Genomic DNA, 14,854 nt, shown 5'->3' with positions numbered 1-14,854 from the left:
TTAAGTTACCTCTCTTTGTGAAACAGGCTAGAGTTACCTCTCTTTCTCTGGTTTGAGTTACCTCCCTTTGTGAAACGGAAAACTCAGCGTTTCCCTCATTTCAGGGTTAACAGACTCAGAGTTTTCACTAAACATGCTTTGTGAAACGGACCCCTGCTCATATCATTGATCAGCATCTGCAGTATTGATCAGTGAGCGCAGTCGTCTGGTGCGGGGAGACGCAAAAAAGAAAAAAAAAAAAAAAAAAGCTGCGCTGACACGCGGCTCTGGGCAGAGATTGTATGAGGTGAAGTGAAGTGAGATGCCTCACTCCATTGGGAAAAAACCGTCTGGTGACAATTGCCGACAATTTTGATTATCGCTTTTTGTCGACAACGTCGTTGCAGCCCTAATTATGATCGGAACACAAGCCATTCCACGGCCCGGTAGTAACGGCTCTACGGACCGGTACCGGTCCGGGGACCGGGGGTTGGGAATCACGGTTGTAGACCACAGGTCTCCAACACTGGTCCTTGAGGACCACAGGTCTCCAACACTGGTCCTTGAGGACCACAGGTCTCCAACGCTGGTCCTTGAGGACCACAGGTCTCACAACACTGGTCCTTGAGGACCACCGTCCTGCATGTTGTAGACCACAGGTCTCCAACACTGGTCCTTGAGGACCACAGGTCTCCAACACTGGTCCTTGAGGACCACAGGTCTCCAACGCTGGTCCTTGAGGACCACAGGTCTCACAACACTGGTCCTTGAGGACCACCGTCCTGCATGTTGTAGACCACAGGTCTCCAACCCTGGTCCTTGAGGACCACAGGTCTCCAACGCTGGTCCTTGAGGACCACAGGTCTCCAACGCTGGTCCTTGAGGACCACCGTCCTGCATGTTGTAGACCACAGGTCTCCAACCACTCGATCATCATCCCTTCATCCATCCAGCCCATTTCATTTGCCTGGTAATAGGTAATAGAAACGGCGCACCGTTTCATAGGGCGTGCGGCACATTTTAGGTAAAAAAAAGAATTTTATGTGCGCCTTATGGTCGCGAAAATACGGTATAAATATACATAAGATCCATCCATCCATTATCTATACCCGCTTTATCCCTTGCGGGGTCACGGGGGTCTGCTGGAGTCTTTCAGGTGAGAGGCAGGGGTTACACCCTGTACAGGTCGCCAGTCCATCGCAGGGCCACATAAACACACAAACCATGCTCACAACCACACTCACGCTCACACCTATGGGCAATTTAGAATCACCAATTAACCTAATATGCATGTTTTTGGACTGTGGGAGGAAGCCGGAGTACCCGGAGAGAACCCACTCGAGCACGGGGAGAACATGCAAACTCCACACAGAAAGACCCCTACCACATTAGACACTAGTGCTGCTTGTTTTATCCATCAATGACTACAGAGATAAAACTGAAAACTACCCAGTTAGCTTCATTACGTTTTTATTTTTCTGACATTTTTTTGCCTTTTCTTTTAGTTAAAACTGTAGTGGGAACAGATGTTTAGAGGAACCTATGTATGTACCGGGTTAGAGGGGGAACATATAGGAGAACGGACCAGAAGAATATAGCGTGGATTGAAAATGTCTCCCGTCTGGGCCATTGCAGACTGCCTGAGCAAAATGCGAGCATTTGGTCGCAGTCTGGAGCCCTGATATATATATATATATATATATATATATATATATATATATATATATATATATATATATACAGAGCCGCCTGGGAGATTTGCGAGGCCCTGTGCGAAATGGCTGGGGGGGGCCTCGCGAAATTTTTGGGGTTTTTCGGGTCGGATCGGGTGTCTATATGCGCAATTTTAACTCTCCAATTAGCAAAATACTGCATACCTTCCCCTGCATCATCATCATCTGGGCTTCCTCGACGCGGGGCCCCACGGCTGCTTGAGACCCGGTCGGATGGGTGATTTTTGTAACAAATGTATCAAACGAGCCTTTCAGAGAGGCATTAAACTCTTCCATTTTCTTTAGTTTTTTTCTTTTTTCATCCCGATGGAAATTTCCTGATTCTGTCTCGTTCTCTCGACATTGTGTGACAGTTTGTTCCAACTCCACCGTCTGGATCAGAGAAGCTTGTGTCTGCGCCTGGTCTGACGCAGTTGTACTGAACAACAGACACGCGCATCATTGCACATATATTTATTGATATGCACAGACTAGTACACATTTAAGTCTGAAAAAAAAAAAAAACGGCCCATAGCGCGAGGCCCCTTGGGGCGCGAGGCCCTGTGCGGTCGCACGGTTCGCACACCCCTTGCGGCGGCCCTGTGTGTGTATATATATATATATATATATATATATATATATATATATATATATATATATATATATGCAAAATTAGCCAACGCAAAATTAAACGATTCCTCGAGGCAGAAAAAATTCCTTTGTAATCGAATTACTCGAGTTATTTGAGGAATCGTTTCAGCACTAGAATCTATTGCCGCTTTTCCATTAGTACCTATTCTACTCCACTCATCTCAACTTGGCCTGGTTTCTTTTCCATTACAATTCAGCACCTTGAGCAGAAGTAGGAGGTTGGAGAAGCTGCTGTGACGTATTTGATTGTGTGATCTAAACGGAGAAGACACTAAAGATGTAGAACCTGGAGGAGATGATAGATGTGCTGCTGGATCTGTGGCTTGTGTTTGATATCAACTTAAAAAATGAGAGTGAGAAGCTTCAAGCGGCAACGCTTTTTAATTAATTTTTTTTGTCTCGAAAAGTCAGCTGGAGCCGTGAGCAGCTATGAAGAGACAGAGCTCCTGGTAGATCTGGTTGTTCTTTATCGCCAGTCTAGATCCCTTTTTAATTCTCTCCTCAGCACCAGGTTTATGAACATCTGACCCTCAGAGTTGGATCATGAAACAGACTTTTGCTGCTGTTGCTGGTTGAATAAAATGAACAAGAATCCGTCAGAGTCTCTTTCTCTGATTTCCTCCTCCTGACTCAGACGTCTGACTCCAACCCCCCGACCAATCGGTGGCCTGTAGTGTGATGATGTCAGATACAGCCCACTCAGCAGCTTAGAACCTCGGCAGAATAGATACAGAAAAGTATCTACTCGGCACATCAGACCCCTAGTGGAAAAGAACCAAACCGAGGCGAGTCGGGCTGAGTAGGTACTAGTGGAAAAGCGCCATATGTTATTCTGTACTTTGAAAGGCCGTGCCCTGCAGCTGCTTACTCGACCTCTTTGTTCCTGCAGGGGAGCTTTCTCCGTGGTGAGGAGGTGCATGAAGATCTCCACAGGGCAGGAGTACGCCGCCAAAATAATCAACACCAAGAAACTGTCTGCAAGAGGTAGGAGCATAGCCGACGCGTACGCGGGCTCTGATGTGACTTAGACTTTTTGCAGACGTGCATTTGTGGCACCAAGTCGTTCTGTTTTTTTTTAGTGGTGTCACCCCTGAAACCAACTTCCTCTTTTGTTTTGACTGTACACGGTTTCTCACGCCCCTGCCATCTGCCCCTTCATCACATCTGTAGTAGCAGGGGGTGTTGGGTGTCAGACTGGTGCAGCCCTCCCTCCTCGGGCTGGAAAGTCACCTTTGCTTTTCGTCCGTGTAGCCCAGGGGTCGGCAACCCAAAATGTTTTACAGCCATATTGGACCAAAAACACAAAAAACAAATATGTCTGGAGCCGCAAAAAAATGAAAAGTCTTGTATCAGCCTTAGAATGAAGACAACACATGCTGCATGTTTCTATATTAGTTATAACTGGGGGAAGATTTTCTTTTTCATTATGCACTTCGAGAAAAAAGTCGAAATGTCGAGAAAAAAGTCGAAATGTCAAGATTAAAAAGGAAAGGAAAAAGGAAGGAAAAAAGAATAAATAAAGAAAAGGAAAAAAAGAGGAAAAAAGGGAAAAAAAGAAGAAAAAAAAGTTGAAACATTTTTGAAAAAGCTCCAGGAGCCACTAGGGCGGCGCGAGAGAGCCGCATGCAGCTCTAGAGCCGCGGGTTGCCGACCCCCGATGTAGCCGACCCCCGGTGTTTCCTGTTTCAGACGACTTTATTAATCCCTTTGGGGGGATTCCCTCGGGGAAATTGACAAAGCAGCTTCTTTTGTGACTGGCATTGATGACTACGTTTCCATGCAGTCAAAATCCGGGTTATTGCTAATATTCCGGTTGCTGAAACATTCAGAATATTCCGTTTACATGATAATTAATCATTTGGGATATCTGGATCAAACCAGCGACGCACGGAGAACATCATGACACAATTCCCATCATTTCTGCTTCTTCTTCCTGTATCCAAATTCAAAACAAATGCTGCTTCGCGCAACTTTTCTCTCACCTTCTTGTAAATCTTCTATCCCGGTACTTTCTACCGTCTACAAATGCAGAAATGTTCATATCCTTCATTACATTTATGAAGTGATTAGTCTCCTCCTGGTCTTGGTTTCTCCGTGTTTATAAGAACTTCCTGGACTCAAAAGACCAGGATTCCTTGTGAACAGAACATGTGCAGAAAACAAATTCCTGTTCCGTTTGATGGGGATATTCTGTTTGGCGTTTACATGACCCAATATTCAGGTTTTAAAAGGAGTAACCCAGGGATCATATTGGGGTTTTTAAAAACCAGAATATGAGCAAATTCTGGTTATTCAAAGGGGTTATTGGTGTTTACATGGCCGTGCAAATTTGGGTTATTGCCAATATTTAAGTTTTAAAAGGATTATTGATGCTGGAAACGCAGTCACTGATGCCAGCGTTCCCGCCACTCACGAGGAGACGTTAGAGAAGGCGTTGGTGACCAAACGCTGCAGCAGCAGAGGCAGCGCCTCAGGGGAAACGGGGGTTTCCTCCTCGTAACAGCAGCTGGGTGGGGAGAAGCAAAACAGTCGGTGTGTGTGGTTTTTAGAAAAGAGAGCCAACACAAAGTTAAGAGGATATGTACTCCCTTGGTTTTGTTGAGTCATTGAGTAAAAAGGAACGTGGTGTATTTCAGGGCAAAGCTTGTGGCTCTGAATGTTGGGGAGGAATGAGGCCGTTCATGAACAGTCTTGCACTTAAATGACTATGAGAACCTTCAAGGAGCTCCAGCTTTTATCACCTGAGGGAGCAGTGGCGAGTGAGTCATGATCCTTTAAAAGAAACCTCTGGAACTTGATATTATTAGAAAATACATGACAAAAAAAACTGTCTGAATTGACTGTTGGACCCAAATGTAACCCAATGTACCCAATGTAACTCAAGCTTGAGTTTATCTCAAGCAATACATTTATTTCTAATATGATTGACAGTTGGCTTAGCCAATGGCTAGCCCAGGGGTCGGCAACCTGCGGCTCTTTAATAATAATAATAATAATAATTCATTTTATTTGGAGGCGCCTTTCACGACACCCAAGGTCACCTTACAGAATAAAAACACAAGAAATACAATTAAAAATACAATAAACATCCATACAAGCAACAAGACAAATAATAAACAGTAGACAAACAAACTGATGGGAAGTAGTGCGTGATGTCCGGTTATAGTGAATGGGCAAGTTTGAACAGGTGGGTTTTGAGTTGTGTTTTGAATGTGGTGATGGAGTCTATTTGTTTTATGTGTGGGGGGAGGGAGTTCCAGAGTCTGGGTGCCGAGCAGCTGAAAGCTCGGGCACCCATGCTGTTAAGGTGTGAGGTGGGAGTGTAAAGGAGTCCAGCAGAGGTTGAGCGGAGGGTGCGGGAGGGGGTGTAATCTTGCAGTAGGTCACAGAGGTAAGTGGGGGCTAGGTTGTGAAGGGCTTTGTGGGTGAGGAGGAGGTTTTTGTAAATGATACGGTATTGGACTGGGAGCCAGTGGAGTTGGATGAGGACGGGGGTGATGTGATCAGATGACTTGGTGCGGGTGATGATCCGGGCGGCCGAGTTCTGTATGAGTTGCAGTTTGTCGGTGAGTTTGGTTGGGAGGCCAGTGAGGAGGGCGTTGCAGTAATCAATACGGGATGTGATGAATGAGTGGACCAGGATTTCTGTGCTGGATTGGGACAGTGCTGGACGGAGTCTGGAGATGTTGCGGAGGTGGAAGAAGGCAGTCCGGGTGATGTTATGGATGTGAGGTGCAAATGAAAGTGTGCTGTCCAAAATGACGCCGAGGCTCTTGACGTGGGGGGAAAAGGGTACCGGAAAGCCGTCGATGATGATGGGAAGGGCGGGAGAGGGTTGTGACTTGGTGAGGGTGGATTTGGAGCCGATGAGAAGAGCCTCAGTTTTATTGCCGTTCAGTTTTAAAAAGTTATTGCTCATCCAGGTATTGATGTCGTGTAGGCAGGTGGTGAGGGTATGTTTTTACGGTATGTCTTTAGCGCCGCCCTAGTAGCTCCCTGGAGCGTTTTCAAAAATGTTTGACCTTTTTTTTCCTTCTTCTTTTTTCCCTTTTTTTTTTTAATTTTTTTCCCTTTTTTTCTCTTTTTTTCTCTTTTTCCCTTTTTTATTTTTAAATGTTTTCTTTTTTTCTTCCCTTTTCCTTTTTTAATCTCGACATTTTGACTTTTTTCTCGACATTACACATTTTTTCATGCAATTTTGACTATTTACGGTACTCGACATTTCAACTTTTTTCACGAAATTTTTACTACTCGACGTTTTGACTTTTTTCTCGAAATTGTACTTCAACATTAATCTCGACATTTCGACTTTTTTTTCCTTGAAATTTCGACTTTTTTCTTGGAATTTTGACTTTTTTCTCGACATTTCAACTTTTTTCCTTCCTTTTTCCTTTCCTTTTTAATCTTGACATTTCGACTTTTTTCTCGAAGTGCATAATGAAAAAAAAATCTTCCCCCAGTTCTAACTAATATAGAAACATGCAGCATGTGTTGTCTTCATTCTAAGGCTGATACAAGACTTTTCATTTTTTGCGGCTCCAGACATATCTGTTTTTTGTGTTTTTGGTCCAATATTGCTCTAAAACATTTTGGGTTGCAGATCCCTGGGCTAGCCGTTATCACTTCCACATCCATAATAGTTATGCTAGCGCCCCTAGCGAAGCAGCCACCCACACATCTATAGTGACATGGAAAAGGCGCCGTCATACTGTGTGTCTGTGGTATTGTGGACCAGACCTCAGGAAACTGTCAAGTTGTGGAAGAAAATAAGAGATTTCTTTATCCTTTTAGGCCTAATACCTTCCTATAATTACAGCTTTTTATTTCTTACTTATAAATACAGCAGCTTTGACATTTGACCTTCTGTACTCACTGTAACTGTGATGTTCTTTTTTTTTTTTTTTTTCATCTTGTCTGCACACATTAACATTAATGATTGATACCATGACGGTAGAAACCAAATATATATATATATATATATATATATATATATATATGTGCATTATTTATTACCATATTTAATATATATACATATATATACGCATACATATGCATACACATACATAAATATACACATACAAACCCAGTGATTTTTTTTTTTTTTTTGGGGGGGGGGGTGACGACATCCACTGCCAATCCAGGAAGCAGGAACACACGGAGACACACGTCAAGCACTGGAAATCTGCAACAAAAAACTGTGTAACTGTGATGTTCAATGACGTTTCTAGGCAACCCACAGAGATTAGCTGTGGACTAAGATGTGCATCATTACATTTCTAAATGTTCTCTTTGTGGTGGCCACAAAGGGCTGGGACTTGGCGAGCGTCTGTGGTTGGTGTTGGTCGCTGGTTTGTTTGGTGTCCAATAGGGATTCAATTCAACTCCACCTTTGTAACTATAAATCTATCACCACATTCAGTCTTTGGAGCCCCCAAATCACTGCTCTAAAAGATACTAAATGCTACTAAACTACTTATTTTACTTAATACAAACCAATTAAATGAGTCCACCTGTACTGCAAAACTGTAATGACTCAGATCCTCCATGTTTGTTACTTTTTTTTTAGCGTTCACAACGTTTTTGTTGAAGCTGATTTATGGTTAAATCCACGACAACGTGAAGGAAGGAAGGAAGGAAGGAAGGAAGGAAGGAAGGAAGGAAGGAAGGAAGGAAGGAAGGAAGGAAGGAAGGAAGGAAGGAAGGAAGGAAGGAAGGAAGGAAGGAAGGAAGGAAGGAAGGAAGGAAGGAAGGAAGGAAGGAAGGAAGGAAGGAAGGAAGGAAGGAAGGAAGGAAGGAAGGAAGGAAGGAAGGAAGGAAGGAAGGAAGGAAGGAAGGAAGGAAGGAAGGAAGGAAGGAAGGAAGGAAGGAAGGAAGGAAGGAAGGAAGGAAGGAAGGAAGGAAGGAAGGAAGGAAGGAAGGAAGGAGAGAGCCAGAAAGATAGGAAGGAAGGAAGGAAGGAAGGAAGGAAGGAAGGAAGGAAGGAAGGAAGGAAGGAAGGAAGGAAGGAAGGAAGGAAGGAAGGAAGGAAGGAAGGAAGGAAGGAAGGAAGGAAGGAAGGAAGGAAGGAAGGAAGGAAGGAAGGAAGGAGAGAGCCAGAAAGATAGGAAGGAGCCAGAAGGAAGGAAGGAAGGAAGGAAGGAAGGAAGGAAGGAAGGAAGGAAGGAAGGAAGGAAGGAAGGAAGGAAGGAAGGAAGGAAGGAAGGAAGGAAGGAAGGAAGGAAGGAAGGAAGGAAGGAAGGAAGGAAGGAAGGAAGGAAGGAAGGAGAGAGCCAGAAAGATAGGAAGGAAGGAAGGAAGGAAGGAAGGAAGGAAGGAAGGAAGGAAGGAAGGAAGGAAGGAAGGAAGGAAGGAAGGAAGGAAGGAAGGAAGGAAGGAAGGAAGGAAGGAAGGAAGGAAGGAAGGAAGGAAGGAAGGAAGGAAGGAAGGAAGGAAGGAAGGATGGATGGATGGATAGATACATACATTCCGGTTGATGAGGTTTTTGTGTAACAAACATATTTCTTTTATTGTCATTTTTATCGGGATAAATGTCAGGAATTATGGTGATACATGTTTTAGTCCATCCCTGCTTGGCAGAGCTGTTTCTCACTTTTCTAGTCTTCCGGACTGATGAGCTGCAGACGGAGCAGAGGGATTTTACTGATGTGGCGTAAGTTAAGCTGATGAAGCCAAACCATTCCAGATGAATCACACTGGATCTAAACATTGCTGCTCTGCAGTGATTACAGCATCTCCCTGGCCTGGACTGGAATATTTGGATATCAGGGTATTCCTGGACATCTGGCTTTCAGTTTTTGGAACTGGATCTTTGTTTTCAGTACTTTTATTTTATGTTCAACATGCTATAATTGGTTCACCTTTGTTGTTGAAGTGAAGACAACGTGCCAGCGACAGCAGCTGTGTGGTTAAATTGAGTGATGACGAGAAACATTAAGCGTTTTGCCAAATAAACAGCTGCAATCTGGCGTAGCCCAGTCATTGTGATACTTAAGGCTGCAACTAACGACTATTTTAATAGTCGACTAGTCACCGACTATTGAAACGATTAGTCGACTAATCGGATAATTAGTCATTTTTTTTAAATTGAGTATGAGGGTGCTTTCATTATGTGGCAAATGATAATAAACACAAGAAAGATGGGACTAGAGCCCTGCTATAGCGGGACTGTTTTCTTCATCCTGCTCCCGCCCGCATCCGCTAAACTCTGAAAATTCATGCTGCACGATAATAGAGATGCATTGATTTAGTGTCTTTTCCCGTCCCGCAAGAGAAATGTCCAGACAAATCTATCTGATTTAATGTTAACATGATCATTGTGGAGCTTGATGGATGATTGACAGTTCATAGGTCACATGACCGAAAGTTAGATGCAAATCCATCATTGTCATCACACAAGCTATTTCGCCTTTCGCGCTGCATCAATTATGATTGAGGTTATAACGAGAGTAGCTGTGAGTGGCTCAAATACTAATAAATAACATGAAATAAACAAAGTTAACGAATAAAACAAATTAATTTAACGAATGAAAATAGGCTTAATATCTTACCAAGGCGAGTCTGTTTTGTTCAACACTCCGACATGCTTTCTCTTCAAATGCATTACCAACGCGCTCCCGTGAAAAGTGACGTCAGCTTTGCAAACCTTGCAAGTCAGCTTTTTATTCACCGTATCGAGGTTAAAATGCTCCCAAACTTTTGAAGTTTTGTTACCTGCAGCTGCAGAGACGCTGTCGTGCCGAGACGCTATCGTGCTGCACGACTCTCTGCAGAGATTGTATTGAATTGAGACGCCTCACTCCACGTCTGGTGACAATTGTCGACAATGGAATTCATTGTCCACAATTTTGATTATGGATTTTTGTCGACAACATGGACGAATCGTTGCAGCCCTAGTGATACTCTGCTGGCTCACTAGCGCCCATAAAATAGTCAGTCCTAACATTTATTTGATTGATTGACTTAACCCTTGTGCTGTCTTCGGGTCAAGGAAGGAAGGAAGGAAGGAAGGAAGGAAGGAAGGAAGGAAGGAAGGAAGGAAGGAAGGAAGGAAGGAAGGAAGGAAGGAAGGAAGGAAGGAAGGAAGGAAGGAAGGAAGGAAGGAAGGAAGGAAGGAAGGAAGGAAGGAAGGAAGGAAGGAAGGAAGGAAGGAAGGAAGGAAGGAAGGAAGGAAGGAAGGAAGGAAGGAAGGAAGGAAGGAAGGAAGGAAGGAAGGAAGGAAGGGGAAAAAGAAAGAAGGGAAAAAAGAAGGAAGGAAAGAAGGAAGGGAGAAAAGAAGGAAGGAAGGAAGGAAGGAAGGGAAAAAAGAAGGAAGGAAGGAAAGGAGAAAACAAGGAAAGAATGTACGAGGGGAGTAAAGAAGGAAGGAAGGAAGAATGAAAAGAAGGAAAGAAAGAAGGAAGGAAGGGAGAAAAGAAGGAAGGAGGGAAGGAAGGAAGGGAAAAAAGAAGGAAGGAAGGAAGGAAACAAGGAAAGATGGAAGGAAGGGAGAGAAGAGGAAGGGAAGAAGAGAGCAGGAGGAAAGAAGGAAGGAAGGGAAAGAAGGAAGGAAGGAAGGGAAGAAGGAAGGAGAGAGCAGGAGGAAAGAAGGAAGGAAGGGAAAGAAGGAAGGAAGGAAGGGAAGAAGGAAGGAGAGAGCAGGAGGAAAGAAGGAAGAAGAATGAGGTCATTTTGACCCAAAGACAGTACAAGGGTTAAGGAAGAACGAGTGAAACTGTGAAAGCGGCTCATTAGCTCCGGTTCTTCCAGCAGCAGCAGCCGAGGACGCTAACAAAGCTACGGGCTTTGGTTCATAACGGTACTGGGGTGTGGACTGAAACAACCAGGCCAAGACCAGCGACGAGAGCTCGTCCCCATCTCAAACGCTGATGCCAACCTGGGCTTGTTGGATCTGAAGTGAGATTTTCTGTTTTAGATGAAGAGGTAACTTAGGGTTCTTTCAGACCTCTGGTTTGTTTTGTTCCAATTCAGGGGCTAAATCGATACAATTGTTTCATTTTGTTTGTGGCGTTTGTGTTCACAAGGCAACCGTCTGTAGCGGTTCAAAGCTGTTAACAAATGCCATGAGAACCAACTGTTCTCTCATTGGTCAGAAATGAACGCAGAAGGAGTTTCCTCTTCCGTACCCCGGGAAAAACAACAACTATGGAGCATCATAAGCGAGTTATGAGTGAGTTGTGTTGGTTGCTGTGTGGATTCTGTTCTCACTGCAAACAAACCACTCCAGGTCTGCAGGGTTTTTCCTGCATACAAAATTAGGAGGCGGCCGCCTCCGCCTAATTTCGTGCCGCCCCCAGCTCTCAAAACTCTTCTGGCAGGCGTTGGACTGGATGGACGTTATTTTAACTGCAGTTACAGCATTGCGCAGCTGTGGAGGCGCTGTATCAACGACAGTGCACCAGAAGAAGACGAAATCTCGAGAATTAAAAGTCTGAAACCCCACAAAAACTCAAAATCTTACCAAGACTACTTGTCTTATATCCAGTCAAAATGTTTTATTTCTAGTCCAAAAAAAATCATTACATGTAAAATAAGACGGTCACCTAAAAAGTAACTTGTTCTAGAAAACCATTTTCACTCATTTCAGTGAAAATTGTCTCTTGTTCCATTGGCAGTTTTTTTTTTTACTTTTTATTTTTGGTAAGATTGAGTTTTTATTAGGGCTGTCAAACGATTATTTTTTTAAATCGCGATTAATCGCAGAATTTCAAAAGTTAATCGCGATTAATCGCATTTTGAATTGCATGTTTAAAATTCTGTTATTTCGCATTTCAAGGCAGTTTTAAGCCCATAATGTAAATCATTTCTTACCATTGTGTCTTAATTGGGAATCAAATGAACACAAAGAAAGAATTTCCTTTTTGACCTTTTGTATTTTCTTTCAAAAAAGTGCCATGTAGACCAACTTAAAACACTGTCTACTTCAAATACAGTTTTTCAAATTAAACAAAGTGCCATATAGACAGGGCTGCACATAATTATTTTGGTCTGGTGCTAAGAGGAGCCCCTGGATATGTGACTTGGGCCTCCAAAAACGCGGTGACCCGTCTCGCCGGATCGATAAAAGAGGGATGCAGGAATAAGTTATAGGCAAAACAATATTTATTCACTTATAAAGATCAGCTCAATATGGTCCTTTACAAAGTTAATTTATTTCAATAATTCAACTAGAATATGGTGTAAGTTAATTTATTTCAATAATTCAACTAGAAAATGGTGTAAAAGTTAATTTATTTCAATAATTCAACTAGAATATGGTGTAAAAGTTAATTTATTTCAATAATTCAACTAGAATATGGTGTAAAAGTTAATTTATTTCAATAATTCAACTTAAAAGGTGAAACTAATATATTTCCTAGTCTTATTACATTCAAAGCAAGATATGTTAAACCTTTATTTGTTATCATTTTGATGATGGAATTGTTTATTGATTTCATAAAATATTCTCTAATTTATTTTTTATTTGGGGTTTTCATAAACTTTGAGCCATAATCAGAGCAGCGTCTTGCAGGTAACTGCTGCACGCAGTGACAGACACTGGCTGATTTATGGTTCCGCGTTGCACCAACGCAGAGCTTACGGGGTAGGATACGCGGGAGCGCGAACGTACGGTGTGCGTCGCCGCGTAACATCATGCAGCCACTTCTCGGCAAACATACGTATTCTGTTTCTATCCACGGGTAGTGGTTCAGTTTGGCGTCTCTTTGTAGTTGTTGGTGGTGGAAGTTTACTTTAGGAAACAGCTAACATGGCGCTACAGAGGAGTCTTCTTCTTCTTGAGGTTTATTGGCGGTTGGCATCCAGTTTTTTCCGGTGCATTACCGCCCTCTTCTGGATCATTACAGAAGAGTCGACTACGGGTGAGTAGAAGGGACAAAAAGGTTTGCGATTAAAATGCGATTAAAAAAAAATAACGCATTATGGATTGCATTAATCTAATCGCGATTAACGCGTTAACGCTGACAGCCCTAGTTTTTATATTTGTATTTATATTTTTATCTTAATAAAATAATGCTTTAACATGATAATTGTTATATTTTTAATCATATTAGAACTCCCAAAATACAAAACATCTTGCTTGTAAACATTTTTTGCTTGAGCCAGTTGAAGGCACGGTTTATCTGCACGCATGTGATCGGGATGGAGCCGCCTCGGCCTCAATTAGAGCCAGGAAAAACCCGGGTCTGGAATGGAAGCGAGCCGAGACCACCTCTCCTAGGATCTCAGCTTGCTTGTTTTGTCCCGCATCCGAGCACATTGCTGTGTTCACATGTACCAAACCAACCGATCTTTAGGGGGAAACGCTCCCTGTTTGGGAACAACTGCTCCAAACGGGACAGAGGTGAAAGCACCCTAAAACCTAAGAAAGAGGGTTCAGTGGAGGCCGTTTCAGGACCTGTGGTAACCTGTTCTCGGTCTGTTACCACGGTAACTGGATCTGTGAGTATAACCTGGTCATGAGCAGGTTTTGTTCAGGAACCCTGGGTTCCTCTCTCTCCTCACACATCCAGCCGGTTGCGTTTAGATCAGGGCTGGGGATCCATTCAAATGTCACGAATCGATTCCATTTCTTAAGATTCAGAATCGATTATCAAGATTTGATTCGATTCCATTCCGATATTGATTTGGGTTAGTGTTATTAAAACAGTTTTTTTTAGCTGTTGCATGAATTACATGACTGTGTAGTTCTGCAACATGTTAATTATGGGCATGCCAAGTAGTGGCATGACCATATTGCAATTGTCCAGAATGGCCCAAAGGGCAATGTTGCTAGCATTTTTCTAACAAGCTAAAGTCGCAAAGGTCCCACATCTCACCAGTGGGTGTACAGCATGACCCCGCTCTGATGTGGAAAAAAAAAATCCCCAAAAAATAAAACACGTCCGAAACAATGAGGAAAAACATGAAAATGAAGGCGATATAATGGTATACAGAAAAGGTTTCCCTTTTCTTATTATTCCGCACTTTTTTTCGCCCGTTAATACGGCCCGAACCGCAACGTGCACCCATGCATGCGGTACATCGTTGGATGCGTCTCCATCGTGCCTCGATGGGCATTACTTTTCTCAGTCAAAACTGTTACCGTGGCAACGCTAGATGCCAAAAAGCAAAAAAAAAGGGCGAAAATTCGGACGCTTATTGCTCGGCCGAACTTTATCGTAGAGACATCGTTCAAACTTTCAAACACTCGGCCCGATTGGCACTAAAGGACCGTACAACCTCATTCTTCCAATTATTACAGTTTTTGTGATATTGATCTTTATTTATTTATTTTTTTTCCGTTTGACTTTGGACGCTTGTTGCTAGGCAACAGGTTATCGTAGAGACATCGTACAAATGTTCCCCGACTCGGCACGCTGTGGACTTCAACATATTCAAATTTCATGAAACTGGAATTTAAGGAAATTTTATGTCAAAATCCAGGCCAAATGGCCCCATTCATTCGGATGGGGTTTTTTACCATGGTGAAAAAAAAACCCTATCCGTTAACGTAGCCTGAACGTGCACCCATGCAC

At 43.0% G+C, this 14,854-nt stretch overlaps 1 protein-coding gene across 12 annotated transcripts in view; it reads left to right on the top strand.

Moving 5' to 3' along the window:
* LOC133420253 (calcium/calmodulin-dependent protein kinase type II subunit delta) overlaps window positions 1–14,854 on the top strand; it is a 127,225-nt gene that overhangs the window by 5,614 nt on the left and 106,757 nt on the right. For all 12 annotated transcript variants that reach the window (XM_061709897.1, XM_061709893.1, XM_061709888.1 and 9 more), the window contains exon 2: window positions 3,232–3,326. In XM_061709897.1, the coding sequence (XP_061565881.1) occupies window positions 3,232–3,326 (95 nt within the window). The remainder of the gene's footprint in view (window positions 1–3,231; window positions 3,327–14,854) is intronic.

The sequence above is a fragment of the Cololabis saira genome, chromosome 20 (assembly GCF_033807715.1).
Source record: "Cololabis saira isolate AMF1-May2022 chromosome 20, fColSai1.1, whole genome shotgun sequence".
NCBI classification, from domain to species: domain Eukaryota; kingdom Metazoa; phylum Chordata; class Actinopteri; order Beloniformes; family Belonidae; genus Cololabis; species Cololabis saira.
This window is presented reverse-complemented; position numbering and strand designations above follow the sequence as displayed.